At 37.5% G+C, this 21115-nt stretch overlaps 1 protein-coding gene across 1 annotated transcript in view; it reads left to right on the forward strand.

Annotated features, from left to right (window-relative positions):
* The window catches only part of LOC120778286 (frizzled), a 206863-nt gene that overhangs the window by 78700 nt on the left and 107048 nt on the right, over nucleotides 1-21115 (forward strand). Inside the window, exons 3-4 of the mRNA XM_040110073.1 lie at nucleotides 2032-2226; nucleotides 2791-3016. Of these exons, the coding sequence (XP_039966007.1) occupies nucleotides 2032-2226; nucleotides 2791-3016 (421 nt within the window). The remainder of the gene's footprint in view (nucleotides 1-2031; nucleotides 2227-2790; nucleotides 3017-21115) is intronic.

Below are 21115 nucleotides of genomic sequence, written 5' to 3' on the forward strand. Positions count from 1 at the left end.
GAGAAAGTGTTTGGATGTTTCCACCTCACCCACCCCCAAAAAACAATTTGCAGTTTTAGTCCGTTCAAATTTTTATTCTTACCGCAGTGACAATGTCCAGTGAGAACTTCTACTTTACTACTACTTTTATTACTGATAGATGATCTTTGCAAATGGCAAGTAGTTCAGAAAATCTCCTCTATTAAGCAGGAGTGGATCGGCGACCAACGCACGCTTGATCCAGTGCTAGAACGGAAGATACCAATGGAGATTCCACTCGTCGGCTATGTAGTTGCCAGCGATTCTGCTTTGACCAGGCACCCAAACGTGTCTAATGATGCAGTCACTTGATGCTATTTCTAGTGAGGATGGGCAACACTTGACTAATTTTGAACGCTTTGATAGCGAGCTTAACACTGGTATTATCACTGTGCTGTTAGAGTGAATACTCACCTTTTCGAAAAAGGCCTGAAAAACATAACATAGGCTCGGTATCCTAAAGTTAAGATCCACTCCAAACTTCCTTCCTAGCTTTGACTTATCGTTAACAATACTTAGTGTACCTCTTATCCAACGACTCCTCGGCATTCACATATCCCTCACCGTTTCGGAAAAGGTCTGAAAAACACTACATATGCTTGGTATCCTAAAGCTAAGAACCACTCCAAACTTCCTTCCTAGCTTTGACTCATCGTTGAAAATATTTAGTGTACCTCTTATCCAACGACTCCTCGGCATCCACATATCCAACGCCAGGGTGTAATTCTCCGCTGACAACGCAAAGAATTAAAGAAGGAGCGAATTTTGGCTTATCCTTGTTCGATCCTCTTCAAATGTCCAGCTGCTGCACTTCACAAGCAGTCCTTTCCTTCAACTAATCGCTCTGGCCTGTATATTCAATATTAAATAATTTCGAAGACAGGCTCCAACGAGTCTTTGGTGTCAGACTATATTATCATGTATGTAAAATTTTTAAAAATTCCATATTGGTGGAAGGTCCTGGTTTAAAGTTCGTGGTATATATATCAGCAAACCGAGTTGAGGTGACATGGAGTATCGTCGCCATTATCCTTCGTCAAAAAAATTATATCACTGTTATTCCCAACTCAATTTTGCTGTATCCCTCTATAATAACGTTGAAAATGTCGCACAGTTTTGGTACTTGAGTCAGTCAAGGTCAAGGTCAGCTTATCGGAAAAAGAATGTTAGAAAAATATATCGAAATACTTTTCAAGTGACTCATGGAATTGTTTAAAAAAGGCTAAGTCAGTTACATTTTGTTAAGACTTTTATGCCATATACTATATAGAGCTTTAGTAAACTGATTAATTATAAATTCATTTCATTATATATTAACAGGGTGAGGAACCGAATCATTTAGTCCGATATAGTTTTTGAGCTAACTTATAATATTGCTAAAACTCATCAAATCATTTTTGATATATTTACTATATTTTGATTGCAGCTATTGAGGTTTAATCGAAACTAATCTAATCTGATCACTTCTGAAACAAACCAATGCAAACTTATTTTTTACGATCTTTAGAGCTAATTTATTCTAATTTTCGATTTAGTATATACCAAACATATTCGTTTTGTATTTTAATCAAATACAAACGAATATAATCCGATTAATCATTTAACTAATTCCGATTATTCAATTAACTAACTCTAACTAATGTATTCTAAGCAATTTAGTCTTATCTAAAGCATAAAATATTAGCAGCTTTGTATCATAAATCTTGTTATCTTGTGATCTCTTAAGGCAGAATACAACAAAAATCTAAATAATTATTACAATTTCATTAAATATTTTACAAGTCATGCGTGCCTTCAACTCCGCAACTGAGATTTCATTCGCTACAGCTGTAGTCGTTAGTCATTAACTTGTCTAACTGCCAACAAATATGAATTAGTTTATTAGAATTAGTACCCAAGCTCATGTACCATAGTTTATTTTAATTGCATAACAAAACATGCATGTAAATCTAATAATACAATTAATCTTTTGTTCTCACAATTTTTCTCTTTTTCTCCCACATCGGCGTATAGGTGCTGACCTTTCTCATTGACTCGTCGCGTTTTCGCTATCCGGAGCGTGCCATTGTTTTTCTCGCCGTTTGCTATCTCGTCGTGGGTTGCGCGTATGTGGCCGGTTTGGGCGCGGGCGATTCGGTGGCGTGTCGTGAGCCCTTCCCGCCACCGGTGCGTCTAGGGCGGTTGCAGATGATGTCGACCATAACGCAGGTGAGTAAGAAGTGTGAAGAGTTATTTAAATTTTGGAAGAAAAAAAATTAAATGATGTATACATTTTTTAAGGTTATGATTAAAAAAAATGCCTGAATTTTTATTAAAAAAATATTACTAATGAAAATATTAAATATTATTTAAAAAAAAAATTTTAACGTAAAAAGAAAAATTATAATATTGTAAAAAAATTAAAAAAACATTTTTAATCATCAATATTTTTTGTAATTAAATCATATTATAAAAACTACTGAGCCAATGTAAATTCAGGTTATGAAAATTATTTATATTTTTTACTAACTCACAAAAATAGTCATAACAACTTCCATTACTTTACAGTTATGTAATTGTTTGCCCCTTTTGCATTACAACGAACTCAAAGACCATTAGCCAATCACTCAAATGATTAATATCTAAAATATTGCCGCTCAAAATATTTACTATTAATAAGCATTTTTGCATAATATTTCATCACTTACCATAATTAAAGCATTTTTATTACAACACAAATGCAAACAAACATACAATATAACTGTTTCGTGTTTTCTGTTTTTGCACCCGCAGGGTCATCGCCAAACCACCGCTTGCACGGTTTTATTTATGGCGCTGTACTTTTGTTGCATGGCCGCCTTTGCTTGGTGGTCGTGCTTGGCGTTCGCCTGGTTTTTAGCCGCCGGCCTCAAATGGGGTCACGAGGCGATCGAAAATAAATCGCATTTATTTCATTTGGTCGCCTGGGCCATACCGGCGTTGCAGACAATTTCGGTGCTGGCATTGGCCAAAGTTGAAGGTGAGTGCAACCAACAAATGCTATTTACTTATATAACCACAAATAATTTTATTGCGCGGGGTTGATGGCGGGTAGTATGAGGGCAATTTTGTATGAAAGCTCGCATTTACATAAAATAAAATCACAACAAAAGCATAGAAAAGCGTGCAATAACTAAAAGCAACAACACTGGCGGCATGCAACGCGAAATTAAATGGAAAAGCATTTTGTGTAAAGAAAAAATTTATGGAAATCATTTGCCAAATGGCTTTATTTGTGTCGAAATTAAGTGCTGCGTAATTTTCGGAAATGTTTTTATTCGCGTTTGATGGCCTTACACAAGTGAGCAAACAGTTGTTTGCTCTTTTGTAAATGAAAATAATTTTATTTATTTGAAGCGAGTGTTATATACTATGGGCAAAAAATAGTAAGACTCTGTTCATGATTTTAAAATTCTTAATTTCGTTTTCAAGACTTATGTTGTCTTCCTCAAAATAGCTCTCCTTGGCCGCACTAGACTTGTGTCAACATTTTTCCAATTCTCGAAACAGTTGTTAAAGTCAATTTCCGGAATAGTCATCAAATGGCCGATTGTAAGGAGTTCGGAGTGCACCACACCTCGATAATCGAAGAAAAATGACAAGTTAACCTTGATTTTTGACCTGCTTTGACGTGGTTTTTTCGACCAATCAAACGTCTCTTTCCGGGCCGTAAGCATAAGGCCCAAATGATCTTTTAAAATGGTTTCCACTGATCCTTCCGATATCCCAGTGATGCCAGTAAGATCTCTGACTGTGAATCGTCGACTCACAAGCATGAATTCTTTTATATTATTGACGCGTTGATCATCAATTGATGTTGATGGTCGTCCTGGGCGTGGTTCGTCGTCAACGCGTTCTCGACCCTCTTTGAATAATTTGTACCAATCGGAAACACTGTACGATCTAATTTAAATCAAATATATTTCTTCCTTACGTTGCTCCCATTTTGATTCTCATAAAAACCGTCATCCCTATCGGCAAAACACTGTGCCAGCCGATTTTCATAAGCTTCTTTTGAAGCGAGTTTTTCATCAGCAAAATCATTTACCATATACAGGAACAAGTAGCAATCACTTTCTGCCAGCTTATAAGAACTATCTAATCCGCTGCTGGAGCTTTTAGCGGGTATCTATCGGTGTGTGTGGTCGCATGTTGTCCTGATGAAATACAAATTCTTTCTATTGGTCAAAGCTGGCTGCCTCTGAGCGATGTCTGCCCTCAGAGGGTCAAATCGTACAAAGTGAAAGTTCGAATTAAGAGTGTAGGAATGTCTCTCGATTTCACCAAACATATAGCAAACCCTTCTTCACAGTCAATTATGGGTTCGACACCGTTTGTACCGGCTTACCATGGTTCGACCACGACTGTTTGCGCTTGACGTGACTTTGCATCAGCAGTAACAATGCGCTTCAGAAATGAACCGAATTTGTTACGACTCGGCAGCGATATATATTTTTTACAGCAATTAAGGAAAGTCTTTTTGATCTGACAAAGAGTGTGCTCACACTATATAATATATTTAATATATAATATATTTATATATACAGATAGTCAAGCGGCTTCAAAAACACTAATGTCCCGTAGGGGGTCATCAAAGATAGTGAAACATTCGAACATTCTACTTCGTGATAAGCTTGCTTTGGTTCCAGGACAAAGTGATATTCCTGTTATTTTTGAAGGAGATGAAGCAGATGGCCAGAGCAGGCACCACCCTACAATTAGACTCCGGGATAGAGGGAATTTGTATACCTGTGGCTATATGTAAATATTTATTAGTTTGTCAAGTTATAAATATAGCTGAGTCTCGGTGGAGGCAATTCCTAGATATAAGGTAGCAAACGTGGTAAGAATGGAATATGGGTGGGTCTAGGAATGCTAACTATTTAATTGACTGACATGCCAGCAAACTACGAACACCATACAATGACTGCTGTCAGAAGATAAAAGCAGAGGAGACTATAAAACTTCTTATAGACGAATGCTAGACCTTTTATAGCACCGAAACTATTGGCCGAGGGTTTCTTGGCGATGTTTCGGGGTTGCACAAATAAAACTTCTTGTATTGATGAACTTCGTCAAAAGCACGGCGAAGAGGACATAATAGAGTGAAGGGATTTTAGGCCAGGTATTTTCACAATGGGACATCTAAAGACCTAGGAGCGTCGTCAGACACCAACTTTATCTCTCTCTCTCTCTCTCTAAGACTAGAATTCGGATCAAATAATATAAAATGGAGTTTAAACTCTGAGACAAGCGCTCTGTTGGGACCTAAAGCCGGGTTATTGGACCTTTTCGCTTTCTATTGTGTGCGAAGTATTCTACAATGGTATACAATGTGTTAAAGTCCGCATAACTGCGTAATCTATGGTGTCAAGTTAGGTGGGGTAGATCCTACAGAGAGCCACAAATTTGACCTAAAGTTATTACATCAATTTGATGAACTATTCAAGTTTCAACTTTTGGTGTAGAGCAGTTTACGTTCAAACTTTTATAACCATACGCCATTTCGCCGTGAGTGTCGAAAACCACAGCGGCTTCCCACCTCCGCATAATATGGACGCTCAAATTTCCGCCAACCATCATGGCAACAATTGAGTCATTAAATATTGACATTTGTTGCCATCACCTCGTCGACTCAATTATCATAAAAAAGTAATCTTTTGACCGTCATTATAAATAATGTGCTTGCACGAGCCTACCAAGACCACGAGCGTACCTAGTGCTGGCTACACGTATGTATGTATGTGTGGCTGTTGAAGAGTTGAACTCGCTTGCTCAAATATAGACAAAAGACCCATTGAGACATTGAGTTGAGTTACAACAACAACAACAACAGAGGAGTGTACGAAAACCATTTATAGCTTATTGACCAGCTTTGCATGCGTTGGCCTTTAAGGCCAACCCAAAAGCCGAAGCCGAAACCAAAGCCAGTCAGCTATCAGCGCGCCGAGTTGTAATAAATGGTAATGTTGATTATAATTATAGAAGTATTTTGGCGGCGGCGGTGGCGGCAGTGATTACACGCTAGGCATTTTTTGCGCGGTGAAAAAAATATTTTATTTTTGTTGCTGTTTTTATTTCATTTTTAATTTAATTAAATTTTTTTTTTTGTTGGTTGCCATTTTTTTCTTCTTGTTCTAGCTTTGAATTTTTATAGCGTGTTGCCACGTTGTTGCTGTAATTTAATACCTTCGGCTCTACACCATGAAAATTTTACGTTTTACGGTATTTTTATTTTTCGCTCAAACTGGCGTCAGGCGCGTTGTGTAATCTGAGTCTATTTTTATGAGAGATTTAACATTTTTTTCTGCGCTGGTTACGCCTTCCGTAAGCCGTTCTGGCTGGAGTTCTTTTTGTTGTGGCTTAGGCGCGTTGCTTTTTTGCAAAGATTTTGTTTTTGTTGCTGTAAGCTTTGTTGTGATTTTATTCTTGTTTTATGGTATGTTTTTTTCTGCGCTCTGCGTTTTGTAGGCCAAAAGGCAAAAGTCATTAAATTACCGCAACGCGTTGTGCTCCTCGCCACCACATTATAAATTGTTTAATGTGGTTTAAATGAGCTTAATATGGTCTAAAGACTGACTAAGGTTCAGCGTTAATGTGTGTATAAAGAAATGTGAAGAGAGCGAGTGCGTAGAAGTAGGCGCTCGCATGGAGTGTCAAGTAAAAAGGAGCAGGCTGGTTTAGAAAGCCTTTAAAGAACGGAAATTCTGTGTTAAGCAACGCATTGTTATATCTTTAATTAACAGTTTTTTTTTTAGCATTTAAATGTGGTTTTATATTTTTTATTTAATTTATAATATTCTAGAAGAAAATTCGGTAAGAGTAACGCATGTTATTATAATTTTTTTCATATAAACATATTGAGAATTCCACACACGCTTGAAGGAAATACATTATAAAGAGGTTCAGTCTAAAAATCGCTTAATTATTTATTGGTTTTTACCGCATGATTTGAATTTAAATAAAACAATTATTTAAATATATGATTTTTTCCATATAAACCTGTTGAGAATTCCACATACACTTGAACGAAATACATAATTTAGAGGTACAGTCGAGCAATCGCCTAAGTATTCACAAGTATTTATTGACTTATTTGAATTTGAGTAATAAAGTGATTTACTCATGATACTAGCATTAGCGATATATGCTCAATGGAGTCTACGTCTACTACCATCACGAATTTAGATGTTAAAAAATTTTCCAAAAAGTTCTCGCATAAATTTTGCATATGTTATTCGACTTAATCTAACTCTTTCAAAAAAAAAACAAAAAAAAATAAGGTCCTCACAAAACTATTGTAACCCAAGATCTCATAGAACCATTTTTGTAATCTCTGACAGATATGTTCAGAGCCTTATTTTTTGTATTCTTCTTGTATATATGCATACAAACACCAAAGTCTCTTGGAGACCTTCCTAGTCCATGCTTTTGGTGCACTATTTTAACTGAAAATATTCGCATATTATCTCTCTATGGAACTCTTGGCCCGTATATGGGTCTCTTTTAAATATTTCGAAACTCGAGAATATTATTATCGACCAGGTAAATTTACAGGTTACAACATACTGCCACCACATGCGAGTCGGTTGGATATAAGTAACGACGATACATATAGTGCAGGGAAGTGGACATGACAGACGCTAGAACAACCCCTCTGCTAGTGGCCGGTCTTACCTTGAACACGACTTAGATATCCAGGAGCATCGCAGTTCAAGGGGCTGGATGCAGTATACAGCCTCTGTTACCTGTATAAGCACTTCGCCAAAGTTATTTTGAACTGAACCTTCATCTGGCATTACAAAGGGTCTATAGAGTGCATGGTGTAACAGCCAGCTAGTATAACATTAGCTTACCTAATTGATACTTTATTGGCTTTACTTCCATTCTTTAACAGTGTGCTCGACGAAGATAGATATATAGTTAAATTAAGGCTTTGCACTGCACCTATATCACAGGTCATAAAGGTCCACCATACTGAATAGTTCAAGGAGCCTGTTGGACACGACTGAGGTGATGTGTTCGCTGTACACATAGATGGAACCTAGAGCTTTGAATCTGATTCTGAAAATTACTGGGCAATCCAGCATGAGGTGTTCTGGAGTTTCTTAACGCCTAACCGGCAGTTTGCGCAATAGATTATGAACATGTACGACAAGTTCTTCCTGAGCCTCTAGTGTCCTGTATAGAGTGCGCCAAAGAGGCGGAATTTGTCACGGGGGATGTTGATCTTTTCCTTAAGCCTTGCAAATTTTCACCCTCTCAGAAGTAGCTTGGCATTCCGCATTGCTGCAGCTCGACGTTACCGGAATGGATCCAGATATTTATTCGGCCAAGGACAATCAATTCGGCAGCATTTCTGCGAATTATTGTAGGGACGTTTTCTTCTGCTAAAACAACCTCGGCAATCATTTGGAAAGCCTCTATGTAAATTATGAAAAGAAGGTTTGTGGTTTTAAGGGTTTTTGTCCACTCTAGTATCCGTAAGAAGCCAAGTTTTGCTAAGTTTCTACTTATGAATAGTTCTAGAGACAGCTACATCCAAAGGTTTCCACATTCTTTGTTCATACAAAAAGTCTGCTTCCTTTAATATTTCTCATAACATGTCACTAAATCGTCAAAGAGGATATACTTCAGATTTCCTTCTCATTCAAACTTTTTCCTTCCTTTAATATTTCTCATAAGATGTCACTAAATCGTCAAAGAGGATATACTTCAGATTTCCTTCTCATTCAAACTTATTCCGTTTATTTCATTCTTATTTCGCCTTCGGCTCTGGCTATTAATCAATTACATTTCTTCCTGTGAACAAACGCCGACTATAATTTTGGGTAAAGGAAAAATTTCAATTTCCTCAGCACGTAATGACAGGCTACGATTAATGAGCCACAATTTGCTAAACACTCTAGGCGAACATGTAAATAGCGAAAGAGCGAAAGAAGTGTAAGAGATAAATGATTTTCATAATATTTAAATCCAAGATTATTGTTTAAAGTGTAGTTAAAAAGCTGAAGAATGGTTGGAAACACATTAAACAACAACTACAGTTCTTCAGACTTGCCGCCACTAATAACCGAAAATCACAACTCCATCCAGAGATGGTTGGAATTTAGCATACTTAGCGAAGGAACATATGCCACGGCAAACGAAGCAACATACTGGTAAACTAGTTTAGCTAAGTGCTCATCACTTGACAACGCGCTGCCTGTAAATCTCTTAAGCCGGCCGTCAATTGGCATTATCGTCCGTAGCCTCGAGCACCCAACTCCACAGGCGACGCCGGCATTTAGCGTTCATTTAATCTCATTTGTTTATGCTTCGGCAATTTTTCGTATTTTTTTGAAGATATATGTATACATATGTATGTATATAATTATGTGCTTAAATATCATTAATTTTGGAAATATTTTTGGGTAGTAATTACCATGACTCGCCATCGCACACTTCACACTTACGCATGCGAAAAGCGAACGCAACAGGCGAAGCGGGTTTGTCGCGGCTCTGTTGGAGCTCCGTTGGAGCTTTCAAGTTCTCCCATACATAAAGACAAGCTATGTTGAATGTGAAGTCGCTTTAAAATAAAAAAAATTAAAAGTAAGACAACCGTCCACATGAACTGCGTACACTTCGCGAGTAAATAAACATTTAAGTACGCGCTGTACGTGCTAGGAATTTATAATTTTGACACGTTTTGCGTTTAGTTTATCGCTTCTTATTTCAGTTTAAATACAGCTGGACGTTTCTTTGTATTTTTTTGTATACACACGACGTTTAATTGTTGACAGAATTTAAATGTAGACAAGCGTGGTGTAAATTGAAGGCTTTGCGAAAATGCGCAGTCAAAGTGAGTCATCCTACAGTTTGAGTAGGAGTTGGAGGTGATTTAAACTTCCTCCTTACGAAATTTTGAAAGGTTTTATTTGAACACCTCCAAATCGCTTAGGTCGTAGCAGATGGATTTCTCGACACACAATTACCCCTTGGAGACTTTCCAACTTTTAAGACTTAATCCATGTTGTTGACTAAACACTTAGTAGTTGTAGAACTACTCGAAGTCTGGACAATATAGTAGATTGTTATCACCAATGGTATGTCGGTGCCGATCCCGGATAAGTAGGTGTTTAACATGATATAGTCGCGCCTTCTCGAACTCGTCGTCTGCAATGGCTGGTGCTTTAAATCCAAGTATGTCATTCACTGAGATTGAGTCGATTAAGCCGTTAAAGCGTCACTGTGAATGAATGTGCGGATCTGAACTGAGTTGCGTCCGAAATCTGGTAGGTGACTGTTCGATGTCATCACATACAACGAATCCTCTGATAATTTTAATCACCCTTTTTGTCCCGGCAAACCCCACTCATCTAACACCTTTCTCCCTATAATCCGATCCCGTCGAAACAGCAGGTTTCGTGAACCTGCCGTTAGATGACTTAGATAGCAAGCAACCTGAACCTTACCCCCCAAGTTGGCATAACCGATAACTATTACATCAACAACCGTTCCCTACGTAACCGGAACGGAACCGGAATTTTTATTCGGTCAAGGACTTTCAACTCGGCAGAAACCTGCGGCTACAACAACAACATCATCAACAACCACGAATGGTTATTGAACACTCGCGATGTTCCTAGAAAACCTGGAAAGGGATGGATCCCATTAGATCATTAGTTTTGCTGGAGTGAAATATATTTCGTAAGATTTATGGAACGTATGATGTTAATAAAGGAAATTTTATAAAAATCTTAAGAATGACAGGACCAGATTCCAGTTAATCAAAGTCTTACAGTTTTAAGTTGCTATGACGTGGTACAAAAGGTCTGTTTATTCACGTCCGAAGAAATGAGCTTCGCAAGGGTTTACAGATCACACTCCTTGAGACCCATTCATTATTATATTATTCGAACACGTCCAGCACGCAGTGATGAAAATATAGCAGACTTCCCAAGCCACATCGCTTCGCTCTATAGACTTTTGAAAAGTTCCAAGACAATTTTACGTTCTCGAGCCGAATTTGATTCAGCAAGGAAGCCCATTTGTGGCTCAATGGGTATGTAAACAAGCAAAATTGGCGCATTTGTTACGAAGAGCAACCTGAAGAGGTTTAAGAGCTGCTATTTCATCCAGAAAAAAAAAACGGTTTGGTGTGGTTAGTGGGCCGGTGGAATCATTGATCTATATTTCATTAAAACTGATGCCGGTGAGAACGTAACCGTCAATGGCGACCGTTGTTGCGCCATAATAACCGACTATTTTATCCCAGAAAGTGAAGCTCGTGATCTTAGCGTTAGACTTTTTCCTGTGAGGATATGTAAAGTTTAAAGTCTATGCCGACAACCCACTTCGATTCAAGCCTTGGAGCAAAAGGTGTAAGATCGTGGAATTAAATCTAAGTTGTAACACAAGCACAACGCCTTAGGCTTTGAGACTTGTTAAGCTTTTTAAGCCTTCCCCGTCGATTATTTGTCTGTGAGGCTTCTGCTTTTAGTCTTCGAGACACGAAGATGGGTTAAACATACTGACGAACATTTACTTTTGAGAAACTGCATGCTATATATTTTGCTAATATTTTCTCGAATGGTGGTCTATAGCTATAGAGTTCTAGTATGCGATACATAGTAAATGCATAGAAATCTTATCACTTTATGATCTGCTACTTCGTATAGAGAGCTTATTTCTCGTTCGTACTCAGTAAACTGCCGAGCAGTAGCTTCATTTACATCAAAGAGATTGCTGTAAAATTCATGCCTAACCTTTAAAATGTCGCTCCAGCTCCTCGTATGTGATACAAGATTCCTAAATGTAGACAAACTCTCGTAAAAGTTTAAAAGCGCCAACATTTATTAGTTGCCAAAAATAAAATAACAACTTTCATACACTCACACCTAACGGCACACACACCCTTCAAATTGGCGGCGTAAATCAGCAGACGTCAGCTGTGAGTCGAACCACTTCGCCATCATTCCGGCGCGCACGAAAAGCAACCCCCTAAAACTTTGGCTTGTCAGCAGCCTGTGTGTGCCATAAAACTTTTCGATAGTAGGTTGTGTTGCACACTACTCCCTCACAGCTTCTAATTCTATTTACCTGCTCTACTTTGCTGAAATTTTCGCACAACAAATATCAGATTTCAGTTTTCACATTTCACATTTTCTTCAGCACACACACACACACAAACCAGCAGTTAGAGGCGTAATGAAAGTGAAATGCCTATTTTACGAGAGTTGCCTAGAATTGCAAAATTTCACTGCAACAGGCCTGAGTTTTAATAACGCTTGTAAGCAAGTTGCAAGTATATGTGGTAAGCAATGAGACTCGACATCAAAAGCTCTACATTTATACAAAGAAATACTAAATAAAGTTATACATAATGTGCCTGCTTTAATGCTGCGCTCAAAAACTTATATTTGCTCTACAATACCGCCCACTCCCCCACAGTTGCTCCTCTTCCTCTAGCCGCTTCCTTTGGGGTTAGTGACTGCGCGATTCTATTTCATTCCAAATTTAATTTTTGGCAATGCCGACGAAAATGTTTATGCTGCAGGGTTGCTCACACACACACACATAGCCAAAAGTATGATGCTCCCTCATAATACATAATTTGGCTTTATTGCCGTCTCAATGGGGTAGACCTGACTTTATGCTGTGTCGTCAAGTGGTCGCGTAGAGATTTTAATGGCTCTACAGATTTGCGAAAATGTTTGTTTTGTCGAGGGTTGAAAGTAAAACTTTGCGAATACAGCCGAGAGCTAGCAAAAATAATAACCAAGGAAAATTTACTCTTCAACCATTTGCTTTGTCGAGTGCTAAAATGATGAATTTCCTGCCAATTTCGGGTTGCATTGAATTGAAAATGTTTAGGAAACGGAATTCTTTTAGAATACTACTACATACAGATTTATGAGCGGAACGAGTGGAAGAGAGTTGAATGTCATTAAAATGCATAGCAAAACTCCTATTTCTCTCTACCACTCGTATTTCTCAAGAAATTCGGTTGGATATTTGCGGAAAATGAAGCAAATTAGAATAAAACAAATTATAGAAGGCAACACTGTGCTCTAAATGTTTTCATAAACGCACTAACAAGTATTTTCTGTTTCAATTCGAAACTTATAAACTCTAAAATAATAACATTTTGACATAAAAACAGGAATTTTAGATTTGAGGATTTAGGAGCCCCTGATCTCGTCTAATATCTCCAAAATTGCATACAAAATAAATGTCGATCTAGCTCTGGATTTAACCTTTCTTTTACCATATACTATCAGCAGATATTCGCAAAAAAATATTTTATAAGCTTAAATAATGTTGCCATATTTTTTTATATTTTCATTGCGGTATAGGGTTGTCAACTAGTTAATTTTTTAAGAAAAAAATTTCCGGCATTTATGTAAATATGTATGTATATGAATAATTTTATAACATGTCGAAAAAAACTTGTTATTATTTTTTGAACAGGGTTGCCACTATATATTTTTTTGTTAATATTCGGCGTTTAAGTGTGTGAGGAGGTATCAAATAATTTTTAATAAGTATAAAACTTATCGAAAAAAACTGTTTATGACTTTTTTCGAACAGGGTTACCACTTAATTTTTTTTAGAAATAAGAGCCTTTTCTTTGTCCTATTTTAGCATGATTTTACATTTTGTGTCCAAAATTTATTTGTTTTAATCATTTCTATTTCAATACAAAGTTGCCATATTTTTTAGGAAAAATTAAAAAAAAAATTATGTGTCCTATTTCAGCATGATTTTAGAGTTTGTGTCCAAAATTTTTTTGTTTTCATTATTTTTATTTCAAAACAGGGTTGCCATATGTTTTGGAAAAATTTAAAAAATTTCACTGAGCTGTTTCAGCACATTTGTGTCCAAAATGTATGTGTTTTTATTATTTTTATTTCGAGGCATGGTTGCCATATTTTTTGGGAAAATTTCCAAAATGTCTTTGCCCTATTTCAGCATAATTTCACATTTTGTGTCCAAAATGTCTTTGTTTTCATTGTTTTCATTTTGAAACAGGGTTGCCAAACTGTAACTGTTTTTTGAATAGAGTTGCCAACTGCGCAAAAGAGTTTAGCAATGATAGCGGTGTAGCTCTCGATTTTTGCAATTTTAATTTTTTCTTTAAAAACGAGAAAAAAATTCTAAGGTGATATATAAACTTTGATAGAGTTGCCACATTTTTATTTATTTTTATAATTGAATATTATTGGCAACTATATAATATTATGAAACATTTTTTGTACGTTAAAATGTGAAATAATACTACCTACTTTGCTTCGAGCTGTACCAAAATTGTTGGCGAAAAATAATTTTTCGCACAGCGTTACCAACTTCCAAAAAAACCTCACAGCAGATATTTTTGTATTTTACCGTTTTTGGGCTGGTTTTGCTGTTATTTTGTAATTTTTTGCTATTACGGCATGTCTACTCTGCTTCTTCGGCACCAAATTGCTTAAGCGCCTGAAAGTATGCTTCTAATTTTCAATGTTTTGGTAATTACTTTGCTAAAAATGACAAAATGTATGCATTTTCTCAATTTAAATTGGCAATTGAGCGCACTGCATACTTTTTTTTAGCAAATAGTAATCATGTTAAATTTTATTATTTATTAAAATTTTAAAGTTTTGACTAACTTTTTCCTTGAACTGCAAAATTTGCTAATTTAGAGCAATATTTGTGCAGAGAAAATATGAAAGTTTGGAATCAAATATTCCGGAAATATTAAAAGTAATTTCTAGTGTTGCATATGGCAAAGAAGACGCAGCTATATGCAGTCTAGGCCTTAAAATTCAACAAGCGTCTGACAATACCAAGAAGACCTCACCAACTTCTAAGGCAAATGGCTGCACACGAAAATTCGCAAGAACTCTAAGTTGCTGGTACAAGCATATACACCTACAGGTATGTATATGTATAGAGATATATACATATATTTTTTTCTTGCAAAAATTATACGCAAAACATTAGACACCACGTACATTACGTACATTTGTAGGCGCATTTTATCTGCTCGCCCAATCAGCCCCACGCCATTGACGAATTCTGCGGAATTCTTCAGTGTATCACCGCTGTGTGGCGCATTCTAATACGCCGCTTCTAATGAAAAAATAATATAAAAAACAATGTAATAAAGCCAAGAAAATGAAATAAAAAAGGAATAAGTAGAAAATGAAAACACGCAGAAAATATTGATGAAGCCGCAGCAGCAGCGACAGCAATTGAAGCATATTTCAGCTGACAGGCTGAGGCTAAGGTGGGGAGCGCAGCACGCCGAGCCGTGAGCATGACGAATTGTTAATTTGTAAATTTGCATATTTCGACACGCACGCGTTAATGCCACACGCACACACACAAGCACAACATAGCGAGTGCAACAACAATAATGTTTGTTGATAATAATAGCAAAAGTCAGCGATGGCTTTGATCAAATAATAAAAGAAAGAGTCTGACAAGTTAATAAAGGAAATGAAAATAATAACAAAAGAAAGATGATAAATGCTTGGCGGTGCAGTGGTTGGACGAAGCGTGCTGGAAACAGCGGAGCCATTAAGATTCTCAGGTGGTTTGCCGTCTAAAAAACATTTTCGCTTTTATTTATAGGTATATCGAACATCTAAATCCCGCAAAGTGAAGACCAGATTTCAGAAAAAGTAGTACTTTTTTACTTTACTCTCAAAAAATGCGAATTTCTATCTCGAGGTCATCGCCCTGAATAAATATGGGACGTTATTTTTATTAAATGTAGTTTTAGTCTTAAATCGTGCAGAACCCTTCATTCGTCTCTATCGAAGCATTCACTGATCATATGATATATCACAGTACTTCAATCTGTTTCAAAGATGTCAGGAGTTCTTTACCCATCTGAATTAGAGAAGAAAAGGAGTAAATTTGGTTAAGCTTCTCGCTTATGTATCTGAAAGTGGTAGCCAAGAAGCTTAAAGCTCTGTGGGATGTAGCTTACTTATTACATCCAGAGGGCAGAGTCAAATTGATTAAGGTTTTCGCTAATGTGTCTGAAAGCGGTAGCCAAGCTTAAAGCTCTATGTGATGCTGCTTACATACTTCAGTAAATCAAGAGAGCGGAGTAACATTGGTTAAGCTTTTCGCTAATATCTCTGAAAATGGCAGCCAAGAAGCTTAAAGCTCTGTGGAATGTCGCTTATTTACTTAAATAGATCAAGAGAGCGGAGTAAAATTTTTTAAGCTTTAAGCTCTGCAATGGTAGCCAAGAAGCTTAAAGCTCTCTGGGATGTCGCTTACTTACTTTAATAGATCATGAGAGCTTTTCATCGCTACAGAAGAAAGTTAAAAGCTCATAAAAAGCTTAAAGCTTTGCGGAATGTCGCTCGCCTGGTCTAGTGAATTAAGGAAGCTTTTTGTCGCTGGAGAACGAAATTTAAAGCTCATAAAAAGCTTTACAGACTATTTTAGTAATATTATTATAATTAATATTTGGTTCCAGAGGGGTCCAGAGAGTACTCAGCCATGCTATATCCGACCTCGTCATTAATCACAAAGCCCTTTTCGCTCAAAATTTCATATAATAAATTCATTTAAAATTTTGTCGATTTAAATAGATATTCGTATCTCTATTTATACTTATATTGTTTAAATTTTTTATTCTTTTTTTATTCAATATTCAGTAAACCAATCTCTGCATTTCACACATATTTATAATTTTATTAGCGGTTTTATTTTTTTACACATCTGGCATCACGACAGAGCCAACGGCACTGTCTATATACTTATGTAGCTACACACAGAGCACAATAGTCGTCAATTTGTTTTTATTGCCCGCAATTTTTTTCTAATTAAATACACAACTAATTAGCCCACGACTGGGAGGCCAATGCGATTAAAGCGCTCATCGCAGCGATTACAAAAACAATTTGCGGTTTAGGCATTTTATATTTCTGGTTTTTATATTTTTATTGGCGTCGCTGTGGGCATCGGAAATGCGGTGCTAAAGAGTGAACAATAAAAATTAATCAAATGTGACGATAGGCTAAATTTTTTATGGGTTTTGGCGGTCGAAAAACGTTTCCTGAGCATTGAAAGTCGAATGAAATATGAGTGGATAGTAATTTCAAAACCATAAAATTTAATAGTTTTTATTAAATGTGATACATTTGCATATTTGAAGTATTTAAATTTAAACTGATAAGTCAGTCCTCTGTATGTCCATGATAACATACAGTATATACATATATTTCGATTTTATCATACTTATGCTTTTAATGTCTAGCGATTCTCAACCCCTCCATGTGGTAGAAAAAGTTACAAGAGTGGGGCAAGAGTGAAGAAAAGAAAGCCTTGATGCGTTTGGTGTTACCCCAATATGCATAATATATTCCATACAACCGAAAATAAGCATCGTTGTCTTATTGCTGCTCCTTACCTCTCCTCAATCAATCTTGAGATATGAAATGTACTTTCCATGAAAATAACCTTGAAATTTCTTAAGTGAGATCAAGTTTCAATGTAATTACTGTTCAAGTCAGCGTGTTCATCTAAACGACCCTTGAGAAATCGAAGGACGGATCATGCAAGTTCGCTTGGAACCCATGAATGCAGCATTCGAGCTTTGATTATTCGGCGCTATCAAAACGGTTAAGTCAAGAGTTGAGTTCATGCTTTTATTTATTTCGCTTGCAGGCCGAAATTATTCCTTAGAAATCTATCATCCACGTCCATTCGGACCGCATGAATGCAGCGTTCAAACTTCCGCTATACGATATTGTCAATTGGGTTGTACCATGTGTTGAATTCATGACTTCATTTAGCTCCTTAGAAAATCTCGAGAAATCAGTCATCAAAGTCCCTTCACACCGCATGAATGCAGTATTCGAGCTACCAGTATCTGCAGTCTGTACAGTCGAGGGTTAAATTCATGCTTTTATTAAGTTCGCTGGAGTCTGAAAATATTCCTCTGCAAATCTTGGCAAACTAATCATTCAGGTTCACGCGGACCGCATGAATATTGCATTCGATACAGCAAATAAGGACGAGTTGGGCGTTGAGCTCATGCTTTTATTTAGTTCACTAGAGGCCGAAAATATTCATTGGAAAATCTTAAGGACTGGACCAGTCAGATCCACTAGGTCAGCATGAATGCAACTTGACTTCAGTGTTGTCAAAAGTCAAGTTAGCTGGAGTCAGGATATATCCTTTGGAAAATCCCTGGAAATCCCTCATTCACCTTCACTGCGACTACGTGAACGCAACGTGGTCCACTCGAGAAATTATCTCGTATCTTTACTTAGTGCGCTGGTAGCTGAAAATGTTGCTTTGAACCGGCAATTGGAAAACTAAGTCAACACACAAAAGTTGAATGAACCACGCATAGTTTAAAGGTTTTGACGATGGGGGGGTACCTTCCCTTGTAAGAGTATGACACGTGTGATACTCAAAGCCGATGGAAATAGTGAACCATTGAAAGCATGACTCTGGCATATCCATTTTACCTAGACATACTAGTCTGGCAATCCACAATGAACAATGTTGAGACGAACTTTTTTCGAATCTCCCAAATATTTCATCTCTGGAACCGACTCGTGACAATTTATTGTGTTCTTAAGTTCTACCTAAAAGCTTTACTTATAGGAAGCATATACTCAGTACCGCTTACTAATGAGGAGTGCAGTAAATTTCACGTAACATCCCGTAAGCTCGTGCCTGAGCTCTGTATTCCTTAGTGCCTGACGGCCAAGAGCATAAAGAACACAGTAGACACCTGTAACAGCTGCTGGAATTACGCACAGTTTGCATGCGCTGCGGTTGGCGTCGCAGAGACTGCTGGAGCCGGGAAGCGTTGCTCGAAGTAGACACGAACTATAAGGAACTGCGGTAGAGCGTACAGATTGTTTGTCTGGCAGACAAGGAAGTTGATATGGAGTTGGACGAAGCTATCATGCAGCAGCGCGACGTGAGCTCAGCGTTACAACAATGTGCCACAACAAACACATAACGCTAGCAAGCGCCGCTATCAAAACGTAGAGAGCTCAGACAGCCAGTAGTGTGCCAAAGCCAACCGCAGACCGTCTGCAGCGCGGCTGAGGCACACTACTTAATGCTGAGGCACATGTAAGTTGCCTGCATTGCTGCATTAAAGTTGCGGTTGTTATTAGTAAATTTGTTTGCGTTGTTTGTTGTTATTACAAGCTTTATATAACTGTTTTCGTTGGCTGGCAACAGCGCACCAGCGCACCAGCCATCCAACCAGCCAGTCAGTTAGTCAGCCTTGGAAGCACTCAAGCAGTTATTGAACCAGCAACCATGGCCTCGCATATATGCAAGTGTTGCAACGTCTTCCAACGCTTCACATCACCTCACCACCTGTCGTGGTCTTCAGCTTGAGCTGCTGGCTGCAGCATCTTCAGCCTTGGCTCTGTCGAATTCTTGCGCGTTGTGGCACGTCTTCACATGCCACAAATGCCTAAAGAGAGTACATTTTCTCGTTGCTAATGCAGGCCGTTGCCAACAGCGCGCGGAAGTCGGGCAAGTTGCAGGGCAGACAGCAGCACTTTGCGAGACGAAGCACAGTTATTATGCGTGCTTGTTGTTATTGCGTGCGTGCCACGGCGTCTGTGTGTGTGTGTGTGTGTGTATGCTTAAGAGCATCTTCAGATTCTGTTCATGCCGCACGCGTGCGTCTGCAACGCCTGCTGCTGCAAGGCGTAACGTCAGCAATTGTGCGGAAACTGTTGTTGCTGTTGTTGTTTTTATTGTTATGCCTAGCTCATGTCAAGCGTTGGCAAGTTTGCGCTATTAAAAAAGTTTCCTCATTTCAAACACAAACTTGCCATTATTGCAGTTATGCTTGTTGCATAGCCGCTGTTGCAACATTTCGGCAAGGTTGTTGTTGTTGTTGTGATTTCTAAAATATTTGAAAGGCTTTGCAGTAGTTTGTTGTTATATAAAGATTTTTTTATATTTTTTTAAGTTTTTCTTGGAAAATTTTATTGTTGCTAAAAGACAATGTGCAGCAATTTGTTGTTGTTTTTGCAATTTTTTTATGCTCAAAACAATTTTTTGCCGAAAATATATTTGTTTGATATATTTCCATTATTACTTTATTTTCATCTTACATTTCGCATTCACTTTACTCGTACTTGCAACGTTGACGCAACTTGCAACATAATAGCAATAACACACGTCACATACTTCTTTGCCGCTTACACTACTGCTTCACTCTCTTCTCGCTCTTCTCCTTCCTACTTTGGCTTGAACAATTGTCATATAATTTGCCTCTCCGTTTATTTAGTCTGCTTGCCACAATTTGGCCTTTGTTGTTGCCACTCATTAATATCGTCGTCTTCATTGCAACAGTCTCTTTGTGTATGATTGATGAGGCGCAAATTGCTGTTGCATGCAACGAAAATTGATAATAATTGCAAGTATTAAGAAGTGATATTTGAGAGTACTGAGAAGTGTAACCCTTTAACTTCATTAAATTTATACATTTAAGGTTAGGGTGAAATTTTGCCGAGACGGCAATGGGTGTGAAAAAAATATAAGAGAACAGATATGCACAAATATTTAGGAAACAATGAATTAATTTTCCCAAATTATCAACAAATATTTTTCTCAAATTTTACCCTCAGATCAAAAGACTCATTTCACCCGTAATTTCACCACCCCGAAAATACGTGTCTATCATCCCATCCACTAGGCTATTTGCTTTACAATTTCATTTGAGAAATGCACCAAATAGATTTGTAACAATAAAATTTAGAAGGCAGTGACAGGCGCTCGTCACTTCACAAGAAATTTTGCCGAGGGCTCAAGAGAGGCAAGGGACAATAAAATTGAAATCTAATTATGCCATGTGTGCAGAAAAAATATAACTCCCACGCAATAAGGGAGAAAGTGAAATAAAACCGACATGTGGATGAAATTGAAAAGTAGAAATGTGTAGGCAGACAATTTGAGGTTATGAGAAGGAAACGTGTAGACGCACAATTTGAGGTTATGAAAACCAAAATAGAGAAATATGTACACATAACTCACAACTCCGCCTGTGTGGTCACACTACAGTCCAAACTGCTTACAGAGGGTAGCAAAGAAGTTGTTTCTCGTC

The sequence above is a fragment of the Bactrocera tryoni genome, chromosome 5, assembly GCF_016617805.1.
Source record: "Bactrocera tryoni isolate S06 chromosome 5, CSIRO_BtryS06_freeze2, whole genome shotgun sequence".
In the NCBI taxonomy this organism is placed as follows: Eukaryota; Metazoa; Arthropoda; class Insecta; order Diptera; family Tephritidae; genus Bactrocera; species Bactrocera tryoni.